The sequence below is a fragment of the Anolis sagrei genome, chromosome 2, assembly GCF_037176765.1.
Source record: "Anolis sagrei isolate rAnoSag1 chromosome 2, rAnoSag1.mat, whole genome shotgun sequence".
NCBI classification, from domain to species: Eukaryota; Metazoa; Chordata; class Lepidosauria; order Squamata; family Dactyloidae; genus Anolis; species Anolis sagrei.
The window spans coordinates 66825816-66845338 of record NC_090022.1 but is presented as its reverse complement, the minus strand read 5'-3'; the positions used below and the strand labels follow the sequence as shown (position 1 = coordinate 66845338).

Genomic DNA, 19523 nt, shown 5'->3' with positions numbered 1-19523 from the left:
AATGAAAAAAGCCAACAGATATTATGTCATTTTTTCCCCTTTGCTTCCAACTGCTTGCTACAGCTGCAGCTGGAGCTTGCTAAAATGACCATCTTTGAGAGAGCTGATGGGATTGTGTGCACATATAGCAAGAGAATTCCATATGTACTTTACATATGCACAAAGAAAAAAGAGCTCTTGAGGCATTTTGTTACAAAAAGTTTAAGAACCCAGAAAAAGAAAGACTATTAACTAGATTTACTAATAAAGTCATCTAAAAATGGGATAGAATGGCTTTACTAGATTCTTCTCTGGTATCTATATATATTAAAATGCTCTGTGCGTAATGAGTACCTTTAAAACAAAAGAACCAATGAACAAAATCACACCAAATTTGGCAACAAAACGTCTCAAAACACAAGGAGTGACCATCACTCCAAAAATTATGATTTTGTCATTTGGGAGTTGTAGTTGCTGGGATTTATAGTTCACCTATAATCAAAGAGCATTCTGAACTCCATCAATGATGGAATTGAACCAAACTTGACACACAGAACTCCCATGGCCAACAGAAAACACTGGAAGCGTTTGGTGGGCATTGACCTTGAGTTTGGGAGTTCACCTACATCCAGAGAGCACTGTGGACTCAAACAAGGATGGATCTAGATCAAACTTGGCACAAGCACTCAATACACCCAAATATGAACATAGATGGAGTTTGGGGGAAATAGACCTTGACATTTGGGAGTTGTAGTCACTGGGATTCACAGTTCACCTACAATCAAAGAGCATTCTGAACCCCACGAACGACAGAATCGGGGCAAACTTCCCACACAGAACACCCACGACCAACAGAAAATACTTAAGGCCATCCAATCCAACTCCCTTCATCAGAGCAAGAAAACGTAATCAAAGCCCTCCTGACAAATAGCCATCTAGCTATAGATATAGATAGATAGATAAATATAATTCGTACACACACAGATATAGCATCATAACTTGAAAGGGACCCTTAAAGAAGGACAATGATATCTTGCATGTTCCAGGGTGGGCAAACCAGACACTCTCCACATCAACACTGACAAAGAAACAGCAAGAAATACTGTTTACCCACAAGCATAAAGAAATTACATATATTAGACATCAACATTTTCTCTTTATTTTATTTTCCAGATCAACAGACTGGGCCACAGCAACGCGTGGCAGGGGATAGCTAGTACATTACAAAAAGTAATCACTTTCATTTAACAATGAAACAATGAACGAAAAGAAACAAACCCAGTGCCATTTAACTACATGCAACTGTAGCAAAATACTGCATGCTCCCATTCAAAAAGGATTCCTCCAGAATCTCCTGAGGGTGGACAGAGGCCCTCATGGAGGGGCTTCTTGTTGCCACATACAATTAAACCACATGTGTTCAAAATCTTCTTCCCTCTTCAATCCTTTCACTCGCTTTAAGTTGTAGGTGAGTTTCTTGGCCAGTGCTTTTGACCGGACTCTGCCCAAACAAGAACGCATGGGCAAATTGTTTAGTATATTCCAGTGTGGGGATATTTCCATATGTACTGCCAAAAGCAGTAAAAATAGTAACTCCCTCTGTTGCAAGTTTGCATTTTTGCACTAAAGATGGATAAAACGAATAAAGCACTACACCACTCAACATTTTGATTTGTGCCATTAATATTTAACTTACAAAAATTTTTAACATCTCCTCTACCACAATTAGTTGCGCACGTATGAGAAGTATAAGCACATGTGAAACAGAAGTACAGAAGACATTTTACAATCAGAAATTTTGCCCGTCGTTGTCAAACTACTTTAGTTTCTCTTATACTACTTCATCAACTCAAAATCCAGTTTCTGCCTCCTGCAGGATTCTGGTGTTTTTAGTTTAGGGAAGAGCCTTTAACAGCCTCACTAAACTACAAACTGCAGAAATCTGCAGGAGGCATTAACCAGATTTTAAGTTGATTTGTTCTCTAGTGTGATGAAGTAGTAAATACTTAGAAAAGGATTCCACATTCTTCCCAGGGCACATCTACATTGTCTGCATATGCCTGAGCTGATCAAAGTGGGGTACTGTGAATCAGGGCCTTTTCTTTGCATTAAAACAAATAGAATCATGGAGTTGGAAGAGACCTGGCAGGCCATCCAGTCCAATCCCCTGCCAAGAAGCAGGAAAATCGCATTCAAAGCCCCCCTACAGTTGGCCATCCAGCCACTGCTTAAAAGTCTCCAAAGAAGGAGCCTCTACTACACTCCAGGGCAGAGAGTTCCACTGCTGAACAGCTCTCACAGTTAGGAGGTTCTTCCTAATGTTCAGATGGAATCTCCTTTCCCATAGTTTAAAGCCATTGCTCTGTGTCCTAGTTGCCTGGGCAGCAGAAAACAAGCCTGCTCCCTATGCTTTCCCCTCAAATATTTATACATGGCTATCATGTTTCCTCTCAGCCTTATCTTCTGCAGGCTAAACATGCCCAGCTCTTTAAGCTGCTCCTCACAGGGCTTGTCCTCTAGATCCTTGCTATTTCCACATTTGAACTGGGAAATAACATAGATTATACAACTCCCATGAGTTCAGGCTAAACATGGAAAGGCATGTGCTGCCACACAAGTTAGCATTATGTATTAGTGAAACCATGTGCCACTTCATACCACCCAAACACCCACTGGATATTTATGAGAAAGCTTTCTCCATATATACACACATATATATGTGCAGGCCTCCTATAGTAAAGGAAAAGCCACAAGACCTTCCAAATATTTAATGAAAACACAGAAAAAACACGTTAAATCTCTGCTCAACATATATATCTTATGGTTATCAGCTTTGGAACAGACCGAAATATTAATCAATTCAAACCAGGATTGAATATTCTGGATTGTTTGGTAGCCACGATTTCTTGGTCCAGGTGAAGCAGAAAATGAGGGTTAATTTGAGATGTTCTGGCATGATTTGTTATAGATCAGAGAGGAACAAAGGGCTACAAGTGTTTGGGGGAAATTCTTGTTCATATCTTGGCTTATTAAACAGAGATATGGTCACCTAAAGTGGCCCATTAACTCAGATTCTGTGATACTACTGTATATCTTTAACAAAGGAGGGCATGAGTTAACAGAGAAAAAGTCAATTTGGCTGTAAAAAATATCACATTCTTAAATAGAAAGAAACCCTGACAGGGAATCTGGCACCTACATGTTGGAAAGATGTTGGACAGCTGTGTTCTGCGTGGATTTCAGGGTTATTTATTTTATTGTAAAATAGCCACCTTTGCAGCCAAGCACAGCTCCAAAGTGTGAGGCACTTAAATAAAAACCAGAGCAGTCTCATTTGTATGTATGTGTGTCAGGACGAAAAGCTAACATTTGGGTTGCTGTGAGTTTTCCAGGCTGTATGGCCATGTTCCAGAAGCATTCTCTCCTGACGTTTCGCCCACATCTATGGCAGGCATCCTCAGAGGTTGTGAGGTCAGTTGGAAACTATGCAAGTGTAGTTTACATATCTGTGGAATGTCCAGGGTGGGAGAAAGAACTCTTGTCTGCTTGAGGCAACTGTGAATGTTGAAGTTGGCCACATTGATTAGCATTGAATGGCCTTGTGGTTTCAAAGCCTGGCTGATTGCTGCCAGGGGGATCTTTTGTTGGGAGATGTTAGCTGGCCCTGATTGATTATTGTCTGGAATTCCCCCATTTTTTAAGTGTTGCTCTTTATTTACTGTCCTGATTTTAGAGTTTGTAAATACTGGTAGCCAGCTAATATTTGATTTATCTTTGACTTGTTTTGAATGGAGTGGGAAATGTCTTTCCAGGAGGACAATTTTTATTTCAACAATCCAAAGCTCTACTCTAGTGTATAAATACCTTAATATACAAATATATAGAAAACCACAGAGGATGGGGTAAAGAACAAAACCTCTCAATGCTGCCCTTCTTTTGCAAAGGCACACAAAGAATCGCACTTCCGTGAGTTTATTTCAGTACTCCATATATATATTTATAAGTCTAGAAATTTTGGTCAAAAATCAACCCCCTTGCCTATTCCTCATACATTTTGCAATAAAAATTATATGGAGAAAACAAAAACAAAATATCAACTATCAAAAATCTGGATTGACTTATCCATGAGTAAATGTGAGTAATGTACCTTATCACTTATATATATAAAAAAGAACTTTCCCTTCTCTGAGTAGAATGGCAAAGACTTAGTCCATCTCTGAAGAACCTAAAGAAGGCTTCTGGCCTTCTTGAAAGCCTGGGTGGGGAAAATGGCAGTGACATCCAGGAGCATCTGACCCCTGAGGTGGCATTGGTGCTTTCCATTTTCTGCAGAATGACCCTTCGCTTATCACATCAAAGTCAACAATTTTGGCCTCCAAAATCACCCTCAATTTATACTTGAGGTTTACTTATACATGAGTATGTACAGTAATTTTCTGTCTCTCAATATTGAAGAGGATGAAATTTTACTGAGAAATTTATTTATTTATTTACTATGCTTCTATACCGCCATTCTCAGCCCGAGGGCGACTCATGGCGGTTTACAAAACGGCACAATTCAATGCCCACAACAGTACAAAAATAATTTAAACATTAAAAACATTTAACACAGGTAAAAAAATCATTACAATGAACATCAGTAACACAATAGAAACCTAAAGGCATTGAAAGCACAGAGGAGGAGGAATTGGAGGACTTGGAAGAAAGAATGAAATTCTTTGCTAGTCAAAATAGCAGCACAGCAGGACATAAAAGTAGGAGAAAGTTCAATGAAAGAACTTTAGGACCTGAAGAAAAGGGAGGGGGAGTGCAGGAAGGAGGGAAGAAAGGGGGTAATTGTTGTGCATAAGAGGCACCAGAGAAGGCCAAAGAAGAGATAAGTGTGAATGGGGAAAAGGTTTGCCCGCACATGTTTTAGAAAGTTTAAGAACCTATACTATAAAAGGGCTAAGTTGCATTTCAGTTGGGTGGCACTATTTTTCTATTGCACACCCAGTACCTTTGCTCAGAACAAAATCACAGGCAATCACAGCGAGGCCAGCTCAGGGGATGAGCGCAGGGAAATATGAATGGCAAATTATATATTCTGTATTTTTCTGCCTAAAAACATGACGGTTTCTTCAGCAAATTAATCTAGCCATCATCCAGCCGTCAGCTGGAATAGAAATAAAACCTCGGTGGCTTCTGCTTCAACTTGGTGAGATTTATTCTGGAATATTAACTTCTTCTTCTCACCAGGCTAAACCCACAGTAGCTTGGATCTCGCTATCCACAGCCACTCTAAACTGCCCGACAACCGGTATTGTTAAAGACATACACAAAAATTATTTTTTTTAAAGTTGCCACGTTAGTTCAACTATACAGCTGAACCATCTTGCAGTATACTATTCAATAAAATCTACAATAACGGCCATACTTTGCAGTGTCTCTACTTACAGTCAGTGCTCTTTGTGTTGAAGGAAGGCTATAATAAAGCTTTTTTACAAGAAAAAAGCCACTGTGGACCATGTTTCCTCTAATTATTTGGATCACTGACAAAAATGCTATCTATAAAAAGAACTGGGATGGAAGAGACTACTTCAAATGTGCATGGTTGCATTGGCAGAAGTTTTTATTTTGGCAAATAGTAAACCACTAAGCTACTGGTAGCAAAGTATAGAATAATGTAGAACGGAAAGTGGCACATTATAGATGAAAGCAGGACTAAGAGATTACAGCCAAACACAAAAGTAAAATTGGTGTTTTTCTTTGTCAGAAGACAGAGTAAGCCTTTATTTAAATGTGAAATCCTTGATTACTTGTCTTGATGTATTCTAGTCACTTAGGATGTCCTAGCTCTCCTAATTCTGCTAAAACAAGGGAAAAATGTTGCATAGATATTTTGCCCTGCCCTCCTTTAGGTATTTTCTATAGTAAGAAAAAAGATGGCAGCAGTAATGGAATAATGTGGAAGAATTGCATCTGTACATAGTTGGCAACACACCAAAAGCTGGCTAATCAGGCCTGCCATAGATTTGGGAAACCTTTGATTAATTTTATGCACTCAATAAAATGCCATTCAACAATTACCTACAAAGCCCTGGTAAAATTTAATAAATGCAGCAAGGAAACTGCACATTAAAACCCTTACCACTATCTAATTATATCATTCTATTGATGGAAACAGTTCTATTTTCTAGACCACAAGGAGTGTGCCTACACTGTAGAATTAAGGCAGTTTGACACCACTTTTACCGCCATGACCCCTATGCCATGGCATTCTGAGAGTTGTAGTTTGGTGAGGTGACAGGACTCTTATGTAGAGAAGGCTAAAGATGTTGTAAAACTACAACTCTCGTATTTCCAAAGCGTTGATTCATGGCAGTTGAAATGGTATCAAACTGTCTACAATACAGTCTAGATGCACTCTAGGAAGATGGTGGTTTCTCTAAAAAAAATCTGCCCTGAGTGACAGACAAAACTTGGAAACAATTCTTTCCTGGTATAGGTTCTAGAGAGGGATGTGGCAGGAAAAGAAGGGGGATGTTCTTTTTAAATACCAGAAGTATAATAACACAATGCTAAATTTTAGTCTGAGAGCGCATCAAAGGGCAAATAGGCACAGCTGGGCAATGAGTTTTCAACAGCCGCACAGAAGCTCTCCAACTATGATTTCCCAATCTTTCATAAGATATAAAACGGTATGGCCATGTATCACTTCATTGTGGATGAAAACAAACCTCTTCCATCAAAAGTCTGAGAGCCCTTCCACACAGCTAGAATATCAAAAAGGAAAAGCCCACAATATCTGCTTTGAATTGAGTTATCTGAGTCCACACAGAGATAATGTGGGATTTTCTGCCTTGATATTCCAGGATATAGGGCAGTGTAGAAGGGCCCTAGGTTGAGAGGCACAAAGGACTTTTTCAAAAAACAATATGAAATCAAAGATGCAATGCCATTCCTCTCACAAACCTAGGGCTTGAAAGAGAAGAAAGACAAGTGTTGGGTTTTTTTCTTTACTGTGCTTTGGCTAAAATCAGAAAATATATGGATTAAAATAAAGCCAAAAAGGATGCTTTTTAGATTGCATAATGAAGACACGAATGAGACTCTATCCTTAGGAGAGGATCTTGGGAAATAGGAATAGTTACTGACAATGATAAATAATGGGTGACTAGCAAGGCATGCAACATTTTATGGAAAATGTAACTGATTGCACCTGCCCAATAAAATGACATCCAGCACTTTCATTACTATATCACTTGTGTACAACAACAACAACAACAACAACAACAACAAGCTTTATTATATCTCCCCGAAGGCACTCGGGGCAGCTTGCAGCAGAACAAATAAATACAATAAATGATATAACACAGACAATAATCACATTTCCCTTAATAAAAACAAAATAGCACAATAGTATAAACATAAATAGCCAGTTTAAAATTTTGCCCTCTAAAACTAGATATATAAAACCAGCCAATACTATGATCAAGGTATCCAGCATTATAAATTATAGTTGTAATAACTATAGTTCTAGTAACAAAGTAGTACATGGGATGATGCTACCTCTTAAAAATTAATGACTGAAAATATTTCTGAAACTATTTCTGAATATATGCATAAAAAAGCTAAAAAGGACATTAGCAATTCACATTTTATTCTCAGAGAGCATTAATTTGATAATACAGTTGATCTACTGGTAATCATAAAATTTTATCTGGCAGCAAATAGTGCATATGTTATCCCCACATGTTAATAAAAAAAATCTTACCTGGATACAAATTTACTTAAATTGGAATATTCCTCAGATTTGATTACAATGTTAAGGTCTGTAACAGTGGCTGAAATGTTTTTCTTATTCTGAAAAAAGACATAATATAATTAGACAATTTGGAAGTAAAAATAGTTATATAGAAATTGGTCAAATAACCAATGAATAATAAACCACCATAAAGTGTCAAACTGCAAGTGAGGGCTGAGATCTGCATGTTACCAAACAACTATTCAATTAGCAAATATATATATATAGAGAGAGAGAGAAAAAAAAAACAAAGCACTTCTTGCAAAATGTAATTAGATATCCACCTTCCTTTGACCTGAGATCTTTACAAGGCCAATTTATATGCAGGACCTTCGTTCCTTGTCATAGCCCTATAGGATTAATTATTGTTGCTCAAGTTATACGATCTGTTGCTGAGTACATCATCATTCAAGCAACACTGAATCACCATAACCGTCAGGACAATTTAGTCACATGGAAAGGAATACTCCAAATATTTCACAGGATTCAGGAAGGAGAAAGAAAAGACAATGAGATACCAGCTATCAGGTCATTGGCGCAAAGCTGAACCAATTCATTCTTAAAATGTAGAAGTGCTGAGATAATGCACACATACTAAGTTCATGCATCAATCCTTCCCTCCAAACACTTAGTAATCCCTGGGCCCTGTATGCCATGGGGAACTCTGCATTACTTTCAACTCTCTTCTGCACCAAGGAAAATTTCACAAAAGTTCTGGAGGCATAGTACTGCTGCTGACATAAAACAGGCTAAGAGTGAAGTATTCTGCTTTACTTCTGCTTTACAGTTGTATGTTTCTACTGTTATGTAATCTTCACAAAACCTGCTTTAAACTATGTCTGGAATACACAGAAGAGACAGTGTGAATGGCTCAGGACTAGAATGTAATTATAGTCAGCCCTCCACATTTCCGGGTTTAACTTTTGTGTATTTGATTAATATGGTCTCCCTAGGAAAGGCCGAGGGAAGTTAATCACAGAGTCACACTAGAGAACACAGATATTACTAAAAAAGTGTACTCTATGGTTTTAAAAAGTGGCTTTTTTGTTTTCATACAAAAGTGCAATGTTGTAAGTGAACTTAATCTATTGAATATAACATTTAATAGTTATATAATGGTGCCATCTTGTGTTTGAAAGAAGTTCCAGTTCCCCAGCTGCTGAGGAATGATAATTTTGAAATTTCTATTTTTAAAGCAGCTCACAATTTTTAAAGCCACAATTGCATTTGCAAGGATTATTTTATCCAGCTATAGCTAATGTACTAGCTGTAAATCCTCTTTACAGAACTCCTTAGGAAACTTAGCTACAGTGATTCATAGCTTATTTGTCTCCCGATTACATTACTTGAAAATATTTTAAATTGGACTCTCCTAAAAGAGAGTTTGGCAGTTACTGCTAAGTAATGTAGCAAGGAGGAGGCACCGGAGGGGTTAAGAAATTAATAATGCCTTTTCTTGGCTGAAGGGAGGGAGACAATCAGCTTAAAGGCAACTCCAATACCCAATTGAATCTAATGTGCATCCTAATTTTGGCGACATAATTTAGCTAAAAACGATGAAAGTTACACTTGAATAAATATGGTTAAAAAATTTTTAAGCCATGTTTATTCCATGTTGATAGTATTACAAAATAGGCACATCAATGTAGCATTCACACAACTGCAATAACATTTTATTACAGTCTGTTCACCCTTATTGTATTGTCTCTTCCTCTACGATATCAGCAATAGACGTATAGATAAGCACTTAGTGTAGCAAGGATTTCTACACTAAGGATCCCTAAATAGGCCATATTTAAACACATACAGAAAATCAGTATTTCCCTTTATGAACCAGTTTGAGCACTAAGATCGGCCAGAAAGGTCCTGCTCTTGGTCTCGCCGCCTTCGCAGGTGCGATTGGTGGGGACAAGAGTCAGGGCCTTCTTGGTGGTGGCTCCTCGGCTGTGGAACTCCCTTCCCAGTGAACTTAGGTCGGCCCCCTCCCTCCTGGTGTTCAGAAAAAAACTTAAAACCTGGCTATGCAAGCAGATGTTCAGCGAGTGATAGTATTATTGAAACAGCTAAATGATAACCATGGGACTGGTGCAATGTTTAATATGTTTTATGTTCATGTTACGAAGTTTCTTTGTATAGTTTTCTAATAGTTTTCATTCATATTTATATGTTATTGATTTAGTTATGTTATGTATTGCTTTTATACGTATGTTTGGCATTGATTTTTAGCCATTTTGCCATGTTGCACACCAGGGGTACTCAAACTAAGGCCCGGGGGCCGGATACAACCCTCCAAGGTCATTTACCCGGCCCTCACTCAGGGTCAACCTAAGTCTGAAACTAGTTGAAAGCACACAACAACAACCCTATCTCATCAGCCAAAAGCAGGCCCACACTTCCCATTGAAATACTAATAAATTTATATTTGTTAAAATTGTTCTTCATTTTAATTATTGTATTGTTTTTAAGTGTTTTTTGCACTACAATAAGATATGCGTAGTGTGCATAGGAATTCATTCATATTTTTTTCAAATTACAATCCAGCTCTCCAACAGTTTGAGGGACTGTGACCTGGCCCTCTGATTAAAAAGTTTGAGGACCCCTGTTGTACACTGTTCTGAGTTCCCCCCAGGGTGGTATAGAAATGCAATAAATAAATAAATCAGCAAAAGAATCACTATAGATTCCTAGTTAAAATGAAAGTATTGTACAGAGGAAAAAAACACAAAGTATCCTTATTCAAGAATACAGTTGCTGTTGTATGGTTATTTTAATTTTTTTTTAAAAAAAGAAATAAAAAGATAAACAAATACTGCCATCTAGTGGCTTTTTACTTACTTTCCTCTAGCTCAGTCTTTTCTCAGTATCAGCTATAAACACATACATTTATCTGGGAATAATTCCCATTTAACTCAGCTGGATTTACTTCTAAGTACAGTATTTATGCATGTGTGTGTTTACACATGCCTTCAAGTTACTTCTCAACTTATGGCAACCCCACAAATTTTATAGGATTTTCTTAGTCAAAGAATCATAGAATCATAGAATCAAAGAGTTGGAAGAGACCTCATGGGCCATCCAGTCCAACCCCCTGCCAAGAAGCAGGAATATTGCATTCAAATCACCCCTGACAAATGGCCATCCAGCCTCTGCTTAAAAGCTTCCAAAGAAGGAGCCTCCACCACACAGAGAGTTCCACTGCTGAACGGCTCTCACAGTCAGGAAGTTCTTCCTAATGTTCAGATGGAATCTCCTCTCTTGTAGTTTGAAGCCATTGTTCCGCGTCCTAGTCTCCAAGGAAGCAGAAAACAAGCTTGCTCCCTCCTCCCTGTGGCTTCCTCTCACATATTTATACATGGCTATCATATCTCCTCTCAGCCTTCTCTTCTTCAGGCTAAACATGCCCAGTTCCCTAAGCCGCTCCTCATAGGGCTTGTTCTCCAGACCCTTGATCATTTTAGTCGCCCTCCTCTGGACACATTCCAGCTTGTCAATATCTCTCTTGAATTGTGGTGCCCAGAATTGGACACAATATTCCAGATGTGGTCTAACCAAAGCAGAATAGAGGGGTAGCATTACTTCCTTAGATCTAGACACTATGCTCCTATTGATGCAGGCCAAAATCCCATTGGCTTTTTTTGCCGCCACATCACATTGTTGGCTCATGTTTAACTTGTTGTCCACGAGGACTCCAAGATCTTTTTCACACGTACTGCTCTCGAGCCAGGCGTCACCCATTCTGTATCTATGCAGAGGTGGTTTCTCAAGTACTCTGAAATACATGATACAGCACTTGGTATAAGACTGCATCAAAAGAAATCATATTCCAAGTTTCTCTAAATGAGTAAACAGAATAAATACTTCAGGATGGTTTGATCAAAGTTATATTATTTATATTTGCATTCTGCCAGATTCACTCCACTTAGGCTTTTTTTCCTTCAACAATTTCCATTTAATGTGAATTTAGTATTTGATTTTTCATGTTTTTAACTTTTATTCTTAAATATTAACCTCTGGGTATTTATTTATTTAGGATCTGGGATCTTCTGTATTTGAAGAGTAAAGTGAAATAGTTAAACTAAAATGTTTGGTTCATAATATACATTCACACACGTGTAATGATCAAGAAACATTTGTTTTCCTGACAAAGAAACCTCTAAATATGTTTCAGTCTTCTGGGGAAAAATATTAATGTAACTATCAAAATGACTCTAATGACAGGTACAAATGGCTTTTGAAGAAAAACAAAAAATAAAATAGTTTGCATGATATTTACTAATAAATAGTACTTAATTTCAACAATTACCTCATTGTCTTCTAAAAGTTGAAATTCCATTTGAAAGGGCACTGACTGACAGTTTCCTGATAATTGATACTTATGTGTAGCTTTAGTTCCATCTGCAATGCAAGGCAACATAAAATGAAATTTTAAGTAGAGCTATCCACTACTCTGTGTTAATCAGAAAGAAAACACGCATGGAGTATTTTTTAAAAGCTAACCTTATCTAATGGTGCTTCCAGATAGCACTTAAGCCTGGGCTTTCCCTGAGGGGGTATCTAGATGCCACCCCAAAGCCCCCCCAAACAACCCTTAAAACCTTTAAAAAAACTTAAGTGGGTACCATTATAGTCCTCCTTGCATCCTTCTGATGTGAGTAAATGATGTGCCAGGGGATTGGGGGGGGGGGGAGAGGAAAATCCCTCATTTCCCAGGAATTGGAGGGAGGGGTTGGGTGCCATCCCAGACCTTTGGGTTGGCAAATGGGCACTTATCCCTGGGCAATCCTGGGACTACCCAGTACTGAGTCCCTAGAGGCCATCATTTGGACACCCCTGGTAAAAACCCAGACAAGCCCCGAAATATGGGCCTGTCTGGATGGGCCCTAACATACTATTCTGAAACTATCATCAAGTCACTAATTATCTAAGAACATAGTTCTATATTCCCACATCAAATAAGTCTGTAGTTCTGATTAACTCATTTCAAACTGAAAATTTCAGATTATTGGAGGTATAAAAAAATAACAATTGAAACCTGGATAAATCTTATTGGTATGATGATCCTGCAAGATATATGCTTGCTTTCCTCCACTGATTTCCTGAAATAATCTATGAAGCATTGTGATTTTTTTAAAGGTGGTGCTTTTTCAACGATGACACAAAGTAAGATGAACAGATAGAATTTTAAAACTGTAGCAAATTGAAATGTATTTTAAAAGCACTGAATTTAGGCTTAAGATAAACAAAAGGGAGCATTTCTTTATGCAATGTGTAACCAATGCCTGGAATTAATTCCCTTATTTAGAAAAAATATCTATAGTAGCTTTTAGATTTAAAAATAGACAAAGTAATGCAAGATAACAACACTGATCAACTGCACTAGTTGCTATGGAACATTACTGTATTTAATTTTTTTTAATTCTCCATTCCCTTCCCTCCGCTGGAAAATCAGCTGGAGTTTTAATCACACCCGAGTGTGCCATGTAATACCTAAATTACTATTAACCAAACCTATGGCTGAACAAAAGAAATCAATTTCATACACTACTATCATAAGATGAATTATTTATATATACCATAGTAAGGTTTATCCAGAATTTGTCTAGTTCTTGACAGCACAGCAAAGTGTAGTTGATCTAAAGTGGAAACAAAAGCTTCTTGTGGCTGCAGCAGAGACAAGACATGAAGGCCCACTGTATGTTGTCTTTATGACACAAAGTGCCAGTGGCCAAAGATAAACCTTCCTCTCATGTCAGGTTTGCAAGCCTTTCAATAACATCCATCAAGATGTTGTAAATACAGAATGGTAGATGAAATAAATCTTTGGTATGACCCAACCAAAGATATGCTTACTTTTCTCCACAGGCTTCCTGGTATAATGTGTGAAACAAATGCCTGTAAGTTTCATTATGAAGGAGAGGTCAGCTTCTAACAACCCATTCTGAGTTTTCAAATCCGGAGAAGATTGATATTGCCTTAGTTCTTCTTGAGATGTTCTTTTAAATGATTTCCTGCAACAGATTAACTCCATCAGATGTCACGAAGAACATGAAAAATCTATTTCCATCTCTAACATATTAGCAAAGGAACTAGTCAAGGAACAACAAACAAAAGAAAGATTACAGTTGAACCTTAAGATGACCACAGGTGATATACATAACTTTAAAGTAGATAAAGACATCAAAATTGTCAGACTTCTTCTGTTTTGATTAAATTACTTTGCTCAAAAGGCAAAATGGGCATATTGGGGCTGTAATATTTTGGCAATATCATGAGACAACCTAACTCATTACAAAAGACAAGAATGACAGGTAAAGTGAGAGACAATAGTATGATGATATAGTTTCTTGGAAGCATCTCATTCATCCGGTAATCATAAATCAAAGTCATTTTGTTGGTTATTAAGAACAATTTTACTGTCCATGATTTATTGGGCTAAGGATGAGCTGTAAGCACAGACACCCTTTTGTCAGACTCTCCTTCACACCTTAAGTACCTGACTTCTGGCACCATTACGCAAGCCTGCTATGCCAGTTTTCTGCAATGCTGTAGTCAAGAAACAATTTGAAAAGCATACAGTAAATCAGGGCATCCTAGGGCAGATCTACCCTGATCATTTAATGCAGTTCAAAGTTAGTTCAAACTGCAGCAGCCAAACAACAAACTCCCACAAAAGTGGGCAAAACATGCATCTGTGTAGTTTTCCTATATATTTGCACAGCAAAACTACTTTCTTCAATACCAACTTGCAACTGCATATGGTTCAGTGAATATGGGGTTCTAGTTTCATATTTTGTTGTCTCATCCTTGCTCGCTGAGAACCTTGGGCTGCAATAGCTTTACAGCTAGAATTTCATAGAAGTCTGGTTTAAACAATAAAGATATACATGCTGAAGCTATGACTGCATGTCAGAGTGAAGGGACATGAAGACACAAAGTTGGTTGGTGCAGTTGATTCGACAGAGATTGTTGTAACTGAACTAGGCCAGTATGAACAATTTCTTATTTTTCAGCCACAAATCAAATGTATAAACAGTTTTAATCACAACCAAAAAAGTATAAAATTCTTTTTTAAAAGCTCTTTAAAATATATTTGTTGCAATAAGATACTTTCTGTTCCAAAACATCAGCTTCCCAACAATTGTATACTCTGACTTCCAATAAAACAATTTGTTTATAGATTTGAGAGACAGGAACTATGCCATATATGAAGATCATCAGGAGTTTAGTGGTTGGATTTGGACTTAACAATGACTCAAATTCACTAAACTAGTGGTTCTCAACCTGTGGGTCCCCAGGTGTTTTAGCCTACAACTCCCAGAAATCCCAGGCCGTTTACCAGCTGTTAGGATTTCTGGGAGTTGAAGGCCAAAACATCTGGGGACCCACAGGTTGAGAACCACTGCAAACCATGGAAACTCAAGCTGATTTTAGGCAAATTGCACTCTCTCACTCTTAGGCCCCTTCCACACAGCTGAATAGAATCCCACATTATCTGCTTTGAACTGGAATATAAGTCAGATCAAGAGAAGGTGGCAAAACTATACAGAAGATCTGTATAGGAAGGATAATAATATCAAGGATAGTTTTGACGGTGTGGTGAATGAATTAGAACCAGACATCCTGAGGAGTGAGGTTGAATGGGCCTTGAGAAGCATTGCTAACAAGGCAGCAGGAGATGACGGGATCCCAGCTGAACTGTTTAAAATCTTAAAAGATGATGCTGTCAAGGTGATGCATGCCATATGCCAGCAAATATGGAAAACACAAGAATGGCCATCAGACTGGAAAAAATCAACTTATATCCCCATACCAAAAAAGGGAAATGCAAAAGACTGCTCCAACTTCCGTACAATGGCCCTTATTTCTCATGCCAGTAAGGTAATGCTCAAGATCCTGCAAGGAAGACTCCAGCAATACATGGAGCGAGAGTTGCCAGATGTTCAAGCTGGGTTTAGAAAAGGCAGAGGAACGAGAGACCAGATTGCCAATATCCGCTGGATAATGGAGAAAGGCAGGGAGTTTCAGAAAAACATCTACTTCTGCTTCATTGACTATTCTAAAGCCTTTGACTGTGTAGATCATAATAAATTGTGGCAAGTTCTTGGTGGGATGGGCATACCAAGCCACCTTGTCTCTCTACTGAGGAATCTGTACAAGGACCAAGTAGCAACAGTAAGAACTGACCACGGAACAACAGACTGGTTCAAGATTGGGAAAGGCTGCATACTCTCACTCAACCTTTTTAACGTGTATGCAGAACACATCATGCGATGTGTGGGGCTTGATGAATGCAAAACTGGGGTGAAAATTGCTGGAAGAAACATTAACAACCTCAGATATGCAGATGACACCACACTGATGGCCGAAAGCGAGGAGGATCTGAGGAGCCTTCTAATCAAGGTGTTGTAAACCGCGTTGAGTCGCTGGCTAGGCTGAGAAACGGCGGTATACAAATAAAGTAAATAAATAAATAATAAATAAAGAAGAAAGCGCAAAAGCCGGGTTGCAGCTAAACATCAAAAAAACCAAGATTATGGCAGCAAGAATGATTGACAACTGGAAAATAGAGGGAGAAATTGTGGAGGCCGTGACAGACTTTGTATTTCTAGGTGCAAAGATTACTGCAGATGCAGACTGTGGCCAGGACATCAGAAGACGCTTACTTCTTGGGAGGAGAGCAATGTCCAATCTCGATAAAATAGTAAAGAGTAGAGACATCAGACTGGCAACAAAGATCTACCTAGTCAAAGCCATGGTATTCCCTGTAGTAACCTATGGATGTGAGAGCTGGACCTTAGGGAAGGCTGAGCGAAGGAAGATCGATGCTTTTGAACTGTGGTGTTGGAGGAAAGTTCTGAGAGTGCCTTGGACTGCGAGAAGATCCAACCAGACCATCCTCCAGGAAATAAAGTCCGACTGCTCACTGTAGGGAAGGATACTAGAGACAAAGTTGAAGTACTTTGGCCACATCATGAGGAGACAGCAAAGCCTAGAGAAGACAATTATGCTGGGGAAAGTAGAAGGAAAAAGGAAGAGGGGCCGACCAAGGGCAAGATGGATGGATGGCATCCTTGAAGTGACTGGACTGACCTTGAAGGAGCTGGGGGTGGTGACGGCCGACAGGGAGCTCTGGCGTGGGCTGGTCCATGAGGTCACGAAGAGTCAGAGACGACTGAATGAATGAACAACAACAAATAAGTCAGTGTGGACTCAGATAACACAGTTCAAAGCAGATATTGTGGGATTTTCTACTTTGATATTCTGGGCTATATGGCTGCATGGAAGGACCCTTAAAAGAAAGCAATGACAAGTTCCCGCTATAGAAATCCTGCAAAGAAACCCTGTGATAGTTCCCCTTAGGGTCACCTTAACTTAAAAGCTACTCGAAGGCCACAACAAAAAAAAATCCATTAAATGGGAGATGGGAAGTTGATTGCATTGGGGTTACCAAACCTGTACTCTTAAGATGTGACATCTCAGTAACTTGTGGATGCTGGTGACTACAACAGATACTGATATATATTGACTCCCTACATAAACATGTGTATACTCAACCAAGTCAACTCATTGGCTCCAGCAAGTCTAACCACAACCTTTGAAGGACAACATCCAAGCAACAAAAAACTCCTGGAATTACATACATTACTTTAATTATGTCCCCATCAGAATAAGCCATTGACGCATGTTGACAGCATTCATATTCTTCTGTTAACATTTTAATTTCTTCCTCCAAAGATTGGATTTCATCTTTATAAGCCTGAGCATCATTGTTATTCATTTCTCAAACACCAGAATTCCTTGAAAAAAAGAAAGCAAAGATAAAAAATTAAATAACATTTTTCCAATGATGACTTTTAATTTGAACTTTAATTGTGACAATCTTACGTTTAATTTATGTAAAACAAGAATACCTGGTGTTTTCATGTCAAACATTTCAGCATGCACACAAATTGACCTAATGTAACTTTAACTGTACACTCCCTACGTTATCTTTTAAAACCCTCCTGCTTAGATACATCCTACCTCTGTTCATGCCCAGTGTTTATTTTAAAATTTTTAATGTATTACTTCTGGCCTGGCCATAAGGTTTTAAATTCTCTGTGTTATTGTTTATATGTGAGTTATATTAATTGTGCTGTTTTATTTGCTTGCTGTTTTTTGTTTTTACTGATGTGTTGTTGGGCTTGACCTCATGTAAGCTGCCCCGAGTCCCCTTGGGGAGATGTTGGTGGGGTATAAATAAAGTTTTATTATTATTATTATTATTATTATTATTATTATTATTACTAGCCATCCCCTGCCATGCGTTGCTGTGGTCCAGTCTGGTGATCTGGAAAATAAAGTAATGAGAAAGTGTTGGTTCTAATATATGTAATTTCTTTTTGCTTGTGGGTAAACAGTATTTCTTGCTGTTTGTCAGTGTTGATGTGGAGAGTGTCTGGTTTGCCCACCCTGGAACATGCAAGATACCATTGTCCTTCTTTAAGTGTCCCTTTCAAATCTATGATACTATATCTGTGTGTGTGTGAATCATATCATATCTATCTATATCTGTGGCTGGATGGCTGTTTGTCAGGAGGACTTTGATTATGTTTTCTTGCCCTGATGAAGGGAGTTGGGTTGGATGGCCTTAAGTATTTTCTGTTGCTCATGGGGGTTCTGTGTGGGAAGTTTGCCCTGATTCTGTCCTTTGTGGGGTTCAGAATGCTCTTTGATTGTAGGTGAACTGTGAATCCCAGTGACTACAAGTCCCAAATGTCAAGGTATATTCCCCCAAACTTCATCTATGTTCATATTGGGCGTATTGAGTGCTTGTGCCAAGTTTGGTCCAGATCCATCATTATTTGAGTCCACAGTGCTCTCTGGATGTAAGTGAACTACAACTCCCAAACTCAAGGTCAATGCTCACCAAACCCTTCTCAGGTTTTCTATTGGTCATGGGAGTCCTGTATGCCCTGGTTGGTTCAATTCTATCATGCTCTTTGATTGTAGGTGAACTATAAATCCCAGCAACTACAACTCCCAAATGACAAAATCAATTTTTTTGAGGGAAGGACATACATTGGGTTGTTAGGTGTATGCTGTCCAAATTTGGTGTCAATTCGTCCAGTGGTTTATGAGTTATGTTAATCCCACAAATGAACATTACATTTTTATTTATACAGATTATTATTATTATTATTATTATTATTATTGTACTCCCCTATTTCTTAACAAAGATGCTAATCTAAATAAATGTAGATTCTGCTAATAATAATATTAATAATAATAGTAATTCATTCACTTTAGTTAGACAGAAGCGACACTACAATCAAAGAAAAGCACTGTAGAAACCATGAGGTTTATCTCAATCAAGTACAAAATGTTTAGATGCTCACTAGATCACTAGGTTACCCCTTTATCACTCAGTCTTCTATCTGGAAAGGGCTTGAAATTCAATGTCTTACTCAAATTCCCTCTTCCAACAAACTGAAATTGGCAAAGCCCTGCTGGCTGTTGTTGTTCAATACCACAGGAAAAGAAGCTGAGGCAACTGAGTACGGCACATGCTCAGAGGCACTCTTGCCAACGCTGCTTACTTTATTAGCAGGAGATAGCCGCTCAACACACCTCTCTCTGTGGGAAGAAAACGGCCCAGAATAGCCTCCCTCCTTCTCTGAATCTCCCGCCAAAGAAAGCCCGCCCCCGGCGCTACTATTATGAACCTTCTGCGGGGGTGTAAGGAAAAGAGAGGCATCGCAGCCCTCGTGAAACAAAT

The 19523-nt window shown here is 38.5% G+C and overlaps 1 protein-coding gene across 2 annotated transcripts in view; it reads right to left on the bottom strand.

Annotated features, from left to right (window-relative positions):
* Positions 1 to 19445, bottom strand: part of CENPP (centromere protein P) — a 178526-nt gene extending 159081 nt beyond the window's left edge. Inside the window, exons 1-5 of one of the 2 annotated variants that reach the window (XM_060765916.2) lie at positions 19345 to 19445; positions 17407 to 17562; positions 13616 to 13773; positions 12069 to 12160; positions 7736 to 7824 (exon numbers count right to left, since the gene is read on the bottom strand). In XM_060765916.2, the coding sequence (XP_060621899.2) occupies positions 7736 to 7824; positions 12069 to 12160; positions 13616 to 13773; positions 17407 to 17543 (476 nt within the window). In that variant the 5' untranslated portion in view covers positions 17544 to 17562; positions 19345 to 19445. Of the gene's footprint in view, positions 1 to 7735; positions 7825 to 12068; positions 12161 to 13615; positions 13774 to 17406; positions 17563 to 19143; positions 19167 to 19344 lie in introns of those variants that run through there. The other variant, XM_067463593.1, reaches the window with a different exon arrangement.
* Between the last annotated feature and the right edge of the window lie 78 nt (positions 19446 to 19523).